Genomic DNA, 8,833 nt, shown 5'->3' with positions numbered 1-8,833 from the left:
TTGTGTCTTTACCTGGCTTTGGTATTAGAGTGATGCTGGCTTCATAGAAGGAATTTGGAAGTTCTCCCTGCATTTCTATCTTTTTGAATAAATTAAGTAGTATTGGACATAGATCTTCTTTCAATATCTGGTAGAATTCTGCTGTAAATCTATGGCCCTGGGTTTTTTTTTAGTTGGGAGATTTTGTATTACTGTTTCAATTTCCTTATGTTATGGTCTGTTTAAGCTGCTGATCTCTTCTTGGTTTAATTTTGGTGATTCCCATGCTTTTAGATACCCGTCCATTTCTTTTAAGTTTTCAAGTTTAGTAGTATATAGGTTTTTTAAAGTATTCCCTTATAATGTTCTGGAAATTTTTGGTGTCTTTTGTGATGTTCCCCCTTTTATCTCTGATTTTGTTGATTTGGAGGTTAACTGGGCTAAGGATATGTCAATCTTGTTTACCTTTCCAAAGAACCAGCTCTTAGATTTGTTGATTCTTTATATTGTTTCTTTTTGTTTCCATTTCATTAATTTCTGCCCTGATTTTTGTTATTTATTCTTGTCTGCTGGGTTTGGGTTTCATTTGTTGTTTTTCACTGTCTTGAGTTGCAGTGTTAAGTCATTTATTTGTGTCCTTTCTGATTTTTTAATGTAGGCAATTAGAGCTATAAGCGTCCCTCTAAGGACAGCTATCAGCATGTCCCAGAGGTTTTGGTGTGTTGTATTGTCCTTTTTATTTATTTCCAGGAATACTTTTATTTCTTTCTTAATTTTTCCTTTGACCCATTCATCATTCAGAGTGTGTTGTTTAGTCTCCATGTGTTTGTGTAGTTACAAGGGTGTCTTCCAGTGTTGATTTTAAACTTTATTGCATTGTGGTTTGATAGAATGCATGGAATTATTTCAATTTGGTTTTTGTATTTGTTAAGGCTTATTTTGTGCCCCAGTATGTGGTTGATTTTAGAGAAAGTTCCGTGGGGGCACTGAATAAAAAGTATATTCTTTGGTGTTTGGTTGGAATAGTCAGTAGAAGTCTGTTAGGTCCATTTGATGTATGGTATTGTTTAAGTCAGATATCTGTTAATTCTTTGTCTTGTTGACTTATCTAATTGAGACAGTGGGGTATTCTAAGTCCCCTTCTATTAATGAGTTGGCATTAATCTGGGTCTTAAAGTCCTGTAGTACTATTTTTATGAAGTTGGGTGCACCAGAGTTTGGTGAATATATGTTCATGATTATAAATATCTTCTTGGTCAGTTGTTCCTTTGATCAGAATGAAGTGGCCAATTTTATCTCTTCTGATTAGTTTAATTTGCAGTCTATTTTATCCAATATTAGAATTGCAACTCCTGCTTTTTTCTTAGTACCATTTGCTTGGAATTTTTTCCCCATCCTTTTACCTTCAATTAGTGCCTATCCTTGAAAGTGAGATGGGTTTCTTGCAGACAACAAAAAGATGGGTTTTGTTTCTTAATCCCTTCAACTAGTCTGTGTCTTTTGACTGTGGAGTTCAGTCCATTGATATTTAAAGTTATTAATGAAAGATGTGTATTGATTCCTGTCACTTTGATTTCTGTTCGCATTCTTGGTGTAACTGTATGTTTCCACAGTTATGCCTTCATTAAGTTTCTTTCTGTTGCCCCTTGGGTATAGTCATTCCTTTCTTCAGCTCTTTGTATTGCTTCAAGAACTCTCAAGGGCTGGTTTTGTGGATGCGAATTCTTTCAGCCTATTTATGTCATAGAAGATTTTTCTTTCCCCTCGATATAATGGACATTTTAGCTGGGTAAAATAATCTGGGTTTGCATCTGTGGTCATTTAGAACTGGGACTACTTTGGCCTAGGCTCTCTGGCTTTCACAGTTTGCACTGAAAAGTCAGCTGTAATTTGGGTGAGTTTTCCTTTATATGTGACTTGTTTTTCTTTAGCAGCTTTCAGTATTCTCTGTTCTGTATGTTTAGTGTTTTTACTATGATCTGCCATGGAGAGTTTCTCTTCTGGTCCTATTTGGTGTTCTATATGCTTCTTGTATTTGTATGGGCATGTCTTTCTTTAATTTTGCGAAATTTTCTTCTACAATCCTGTTGAAGATCTGGTCCATACCATTATCCTGAGATTCTTCTCCTTCCTCTATACCTATGATGTGTAAGTTTGGTCTTTTTATGGTGTCACACAATTATTGCATATTCCATTCCTGTGTTTTCTTAAAATTTTCATAATCTTTCTTGAGCAGTCTAATTTTTCCACTTTATCTTTGTCTTGATATTCTGTTTTCCATTTCATTCATCCTATTGGTGATGCTTTCTCCAGTCGTTTCCAATTCACTCATTGAGTGTTTCACTTCCTTCTTCATTTCAGCCTGAGTAGTCTTCAATATTTCTAACTCTTTTCTGAATTTATACAGAAGTTTATCCTTATCTTCTTTCAGTTCTTTAATTTCTTTGTGTGTTCTTTAAATTCATTGATTTCTTTTATCATGTTTGTAACTGTTCTTTTGAATTCCATGTCCTGTGTTATCTCTAGGGAGTTCTTATTGTACTCCTCTATAGGACTGTTGGTACTTGGTGGGGATATGTAATGTGGGTTTTTCATTTTATTATTTTTTCACTGTGACTTTGGCATATGGATTTCTTTTGTAGTTTCTGATTCTTATGTGAGACTCAAGCCTTCTCTTCTTGAGTTTAGGTCTGCTTCTGTTTGTAAATTTTATGTGCTTTTGTGGTTTACTTGTTGGGCATGAAAAGGTTGGTTGGTCTAGGCTTCAGGTTCTCTCTTTTGATTTTATGTTGTAGGGGCCAGATGGCTTTCATCCTGCTGCTCAGGAGTTCTGACAGAGGCCCATGTTGGGTGAGGATCAGATGCTTCAGGCTTTTTCCTAAGGTCTGGATCCCTCTAGACAGCAGGCACAACACAATTCGGGAGAATTGCTAGGTAGAGTTAGGATTCAGAACTCTCAGGTAGTTAGGGAAGGAGGCTGGTCTCAGGAATCCAAGTTGTGGGTGGGACAGCCAGGGATGAAGGTTGGTCTCAAGTGTGCAAAGATGAGTTGGGGGAGGGGGCAGGCTTTGAGGGCTCCAGGGTCCTCGACTGAAGAATTGGGTTGGTCTGGGTGCAAAGGATCAGGAAGCAGTGGAGAGTCTGGGCCAAGAAGGTAGTCCAGTGGTCTGGGGTGCCAAGAGAATAAATGGGCCAGTGCCCATGCTAGGAGGAGAAATGGGGTGGAAGAGCAAGTGTTTTTAACCACTGAGCTATCTCTTAGCCCCTTTCTTCATTTGAAAATTTGCTTTTTTCACTTACATTTATCTATCTACTGGAGGTGTGCCATGATGTGAGTATAGAAGTCACAGGGCAACTTGTGTGAGTTGCTTCCCTCCTTCAAACATGTGGGTCTCGGGGATCAAACTCAGGGTGTCAGACTTGGTGGCAAGCCTCAGTACCTATTGGACTATTTTGCAGGCCCCTATTTGTTTTTAATTTATATACAAAGTAATGGTTTTTATTATGGTATTTTCATACATACTTTTTTTTCTTAGTCCTCCTCTGCTACCCATCTCCCTTATTTCCCTTCATTCCCACAAGGAGACCCCTGTTTACTCTCCTGTCACGTGTATTTTATAACCTTCCTACCTCCTTCTGTAAAGCCTCTTTTTCCCTTCTCATGGTTTCCTCTCTGGTTTTATGACCCATACCTCCCTACACACATATACACACATACAAAAATTAAAATCTAGGATCACATGTGAGAGAGAACATGTGGTATTTGTCTTTCTGAGTCTGAGTTACTTAGTAGAATCATTTTCAGATCCATTCACTTCGTTATTTCATTTTTCTTTATGTCTGTAAGGAATTCCATTGTACATGTTTACCACATTTGCATTATCTGTTGTTGGACATCCAGACTGGTTCCATTTCCTTGCTGCATTAGTACTTTTCTGTTGTTGTGATGATACATCATGTCCAAAGCCACTAGAAGGAAGGGTTTATTTGGCTTATGATTCCAGAAGAGTCCATTATGGTGGGACATGTGGTGGTAGAGGTGGCAGAAGTAGAAAGCTGAGTCCTCTCATCATCTTCAAGCAGGCACTGGAGGAGAGAGAGAGAGAGAGAGAGAGAGAGAGAGAGAGAGAGAGAGAGCAACCAGAAGTGGGTAAACTATATACTCAAAGCCCACTCCCAGTGATGTGCTTCCTTTAGCAAGGCCTACTTCCTAAACCTCTGCAAACAGCACCACCAATTGGGAACAAGATGCTCAAATGCTTGGAGCCTATGGGGGACATTTATTTGAGCCACCACACCCCTTGGCCCCCATAGTCTCAAGGCCACATCATAATGCAAAATGCATTTAGTCCAACCTTAAAATCCCTACAATTCTTAACAGTTGCAACACTGTTTAAAATTCCAGTCTCAGGGCTGGAGAGATGGCTCGGCGGTTAAGAACACTGGTTATTCTTGCAGAAGACCTGGGTTCGAATTTCAGCACCCACACGGCAGCTAACAACTGTCTGTAATTCTAGTCCCAGGGGATCTGACAGCCTCTTCTGACCTTTGAGGGAATTGCACAACACAGGTGCACTTACCTGCATACAGGCAATACATGCATACACATAAAATAAAAATGATAAATAAAATTTTTAAAAAGTTAAAAAAACATTTAAAATTCCAAAGTCTCTTTTGAGATTCAAGGAACTCTTAACTGAAAGCTCCTGAAAAATAAAAAAGACACATTACATACTTGCAAATACAATGGCACTGAGTACACATTCCAATTCCAAAGGGAGGAATGGAGACATTGAGGAAATATTGGACCAAAGCAAGACCAAAAACCAGCAGGGCAAACATCAAATCCTATACCATTTCCAATGCCTAGGACTTTACTTCCAAAGGAAACTTAGTTGGGTGGGGTCTTGTCCTGAGGGTATTTTTTCCTGTTCAAATGCAAATCTGGAAGTCTCTCCTTAATGGCTCTAATATCCTTATCAAAGAGAGCCTCTGTTTCAGCATATGCCTTGGTTCCAACATTATTAAGCTTCCTAGTGCTTTTTCAATCCAAACTGTACATTTTATATTTCTTTCTGCTCCATTTGCTCTTTTTACATTGGAGAGCTGCATAATATTCTCCATTAATAGCCATGCCACAGATTGTACATTAGACTGCTTGAAAACTCCTTCCCAAAGACATTAGTCTGTTAATTTTTTAATTTAGCTTCTGGCAACTTCTTAGACCTTGGGTAGATGACAGCTGGACTTCTTTTCAAAATATCCCAGTTTCCATTTAAGTCCTTGTTTCCATCTTCCTCTGGAACACCTGCTTACAGAGTCAATAGATTTTCTAGTCAAAACTCCTAAAGTCTTCTACATGCCTCAAAAAACCATAGTCAGGTTAGTCACATCAATAGGTTACTCTCTGGTACCAACTTCTGTATTAGTTAATTTTCTGTTGCTGTGATAAAGCACCATGATCAAGGAAGCTTACAGAAGGCAGGATTTTTTTGGTTTATGGCTCCAAAGAGATGAGTCCATCTTGGTGGGGAAGCATGACAGCAGAGATGGCAGAACCAGGAAGAAGAATGCTCACATCATTTTTAATATGATTTTTAAAATATTTTATTTATTATTTAATTTTATGTGTATGAGTGTATTGCCTACATGCAGGTAGGTGCACCTGTGTTGTGCAATGCCTGTAGAGGTCAGAAGAGGGCATTGGATCCCCTGGAGCTGGAGTTATGGACAGTTGTTAACCGACCTATGGGTGCTGGGAACTGAACCTGGGCCCTCTGCAAGAGCAGCCAGTGCTCTTAACTGCTGAGCCTTCTCTCCAGTCCCAGCACTCTCATCTTTTTTATGTTTTGTAAATTTTTATTGAATTTTTGTGGATTTCATACAGAACATCTTAATTATCTTTATTCCCCCTTCCCCCTTGGCACCCTCCCATAGCCTCCCCAACTGGATTTTATGCATTCTATCATTTGTGTTAAGGCTTATCAAGTCAAATTAGTGTCCCCAGATCATGTTCATCCACTGAAGTATAGTCACCCTATCTAGAGTCCTTCCCTTTAAGAAGATCAGCTCTTCTTCACCCAGCAGTAGTCAGCTGCCAATAGTTCTACCCCTAAGATTGGGGCTTGTTGTCCATTTTCACAGTTCTAAGCTGGGTTTTTGTCTGCTTGAGTTTGCATGGGTCTTGTGCATGCTGACACCATTGCTGTAGGTTCATATGAGCAGGGTCCCAGGAGCCAGTAGGACTCTATTTCCATATGGTCATGCACCTGCTCCCCTGGCCCTTACAATATTTCCATCCCCTCTTCCACAATGGTCCTTGAGTTCTGGGTGGGTAGCTTTTAATATAGGAGTCCTGACCAAGGACCCACACTCTGCAAACACTTATTCTCTATGCTTTGGCTGTTTGTGTCCTTTTGTGTTCCTGGCCCTCTGTTGCATGAAGGAGCTTCATTGATGAGAAGTAAAAGATGCATTAGTGTTCTCTTCACCCCTTGTTCTATGTTCCATGAACCTTAGGTATAGAGGTTGTATTGTAGATGTGTCACTTAGGGTTGGGCAGTTCACAGACAATCTCTGTGTGTGACCAGTTGTAGAACTCTGTAATAATTACTATCTATTGCAAAAGAAGCTTCTTTGATGAGTGGTGACTCATACTTGTCTGTAAATATAAGGATCCATATTTTGAACATAGTAATAAATTACATTTATCTAGGGCTGTGACAACCTTGAGGTTTTCTCTAAGATCTAAATGATCTTTCCAGCCATTTGTATTTGGCTATGTTTACTGTATCACACATGAGTTTCCTCCCATTGAGTGGGCTTTAAGTCCAGTTAGGTAGGTGTTGATTACTCTCAAGATAAAAGTGTCACTACTGTCCCAATATAGTTTGTTGTGCTGGTCATTGTTGTAGTTATTAGGCCTTAAAGCTTGGGTTGAACCATCGATTGATGTTTTCCCTTAGCAATGTTCAAAGTGTTCTCCAAAACTATGAGAGCTAGCCTTCAGGGGTGGTGGCTTCCAGATCAGTTCCAGCTTCATTACTCCAAACCCTGTGCCCTGTCTTCAGCAATGGGGTCTTATAGCCAAGTTCTAGGAGGCAATCAAGGGCTGTGGCAATAGCTTGTATAATTTTGGGGGTCTCTTGGACTATGCTGGCCAACAACTCAAAGGGAGGTTTCTTTTGTCTGGCACTTTTCTTGTTATGTAGCCTTCAGCTATAAACATGGACTCGTGTAGATTCATGTGTAATCATGGACTCATGCATGTGTAATTTTTCAGTAGGTTTTTGGACTAATATGATTCCCTCTCGGGTTTTTTTTTGTCTTTTTGAGACAGGGACTCCCTGCAGCCCCAACTGACCTGGAATTTGCTATGTAGACCAGGCTGGCCTTGAATTCACAGAGATCCACCTGCCTCTGCCTCCCAAGTGCTGGAATTAAAGGCCTGTGCCACCATGCTTGGCCTTCTCTCTGTTTTTTTTTTACACTAATGAGGCATTATGTATCTCTCCTTTCTCTCTCCCTCTCCGAAGCTTACATCTTAAAGCAGACACAGGAAGCAGAGAGAGACAGATTAGAAGTGGGCAAGCTATATATATATATATCCTCTCAAAGCCCACTCTCATGATGTGATTCCTCCAGCAAGACTCATCTCTTAAATCTTCACAGTGTCACCAACTGGCGACAAAGTATTCAAATACTTGAAGCCTATGGGAGACATTCATTTAAATCACCACAGTTACTAATAAAGCCAGCAATAAACATATATATGCAAGTATCTCTGTAGTAGGATTTAGAATCTTTTGGATGTGTCTAGGAGTGTTATTGCTGAGTCAGATGGCAGTTCTATTTTGGTTTTTTTTTTCCTCCTAAAAATTAAAAAAATTGGGGGGCTGCAGAGGTGGCTCGGTGGTTCGGAGCACTGGCTGCTCTTACAGAAGACCCAGGTTTGATTCTCAGCACCCACATGGCAGATGATAACTGTCTGCAACTCCAGTTCTAGGGGATCCAACTCCCCCTCTGTCTTCCTTGAGCATTGCACGACACAGGTGCACTTACATATATGCAGGCATAACTCTCATACACATAATAAAAATAAATAATAACACTTACCTGGCAGGGGAGATATCATGATCATAAAGGTGGTTTTCCCAGGGTAAAGCTCATCCATTGCACTCCAGGAGTGCTGACCCCTGCGATTTCCCCAAGTTCAGGAAACTTGACTTCATAATATGTGGTAGTAGGGGACTGCATTCATGCTTTCCCCTGGGGGAAATATATAAAATTTTAAACTTTAATTGCCAAGTGTGATAGTACAGACCTTTAATTCCAGCACTGGGGAGGCAGAGGCAGACAGATCCCTAAGAGATGGAGGCCAGCCAGGTCTACATAGTGAGTTCCAGGCTAGTTAAGACTACAGAGAGACTGTGTCTCAAAATAACAGCAAAAAAATTTAATTATAGTTAGTGTGTGTTACATATGTGTAGAGGTCAGAAGACAACTTCTGCCATGTGGCACTTGGGGATTGAAATCAGATTGTCAGGCTTGACAGCAAGCATTTTTATTTGGTGAGCCATCTTACCAGGCTCTGTTTTTAGCTTTTTAGGGAAATCTCCATATTGCCTTTCCATAGTGGCTGAACTTCTCTTTCCCCATAGCCTTACTAGCATGTCTAGTCATTTGCTTTCATGACTTGTCATTTGCTATTCTGACTTGGGTGAGATGGGATCTGAAAGTAGTTTTAATTTCCATTTCCTTGATGGTTAAGAATATTGAATATATATATTTGAGTATTTGAGACACAGTCTTTTTTTTTTTTTTTTTTTTTTTTTTTTTTTTAAAAAAAAAAAAA

At 39.6% G+C, this 8,833-nt stretch overlaps 1 protein-coding gene and 1 non-coding gene across 2 annotated transcripts in view; one reads left to right on the top strand and one right to left on the bottom strand.

Annotated features, from left to right (window-relative positions):
- LOC108490632 (igE-binding protein-like) overlaps positions 1–8,152 on the bottom strand; it is a 25,467-nt gene extending 17,315 nt beyond the window's left edge. The window contains 1 exon segment of the mRNA XM_017797113.2: positions 8,095–8,152. Within this exon segment, the coding sequence (XP_017652602.2) occupies positions 8,095–8,152 (58 nt within the window).
- Positions 8,087–8,250, top strand: LOC115069576. Its single transcript, XR_003848828.1, has one exon. It is a non-coding gene; the product is annotated as a U1 spliceosomal RNA (small nuclear RNA).
- Positions 8,251–8,833: the final 583 nt, after the last annotated feature.

The sequence above is a fragment of the Nannospalax galili genome, unplaced genomic scaffold, assembly GCF_000622305.1.
Source record: "Nannospalax galili isolate Female #2095 unplaced genomic scaffold, S.galili_v1.0 scaffold254, whole genome shotgun sequence".
NCBI classification, from domain to species: domain Eukaryota; kingdom Metazoa; phylum Chordata; class Mammalia; order Rodentia; family Spalacidae; genus Nannospalax; species Nannospalax galili.
The sequence above is the reverse complement of the archived record's forward strand: the minus strand, read 5'-3'. Positions and strand labels throughout refer to the sequence as shown.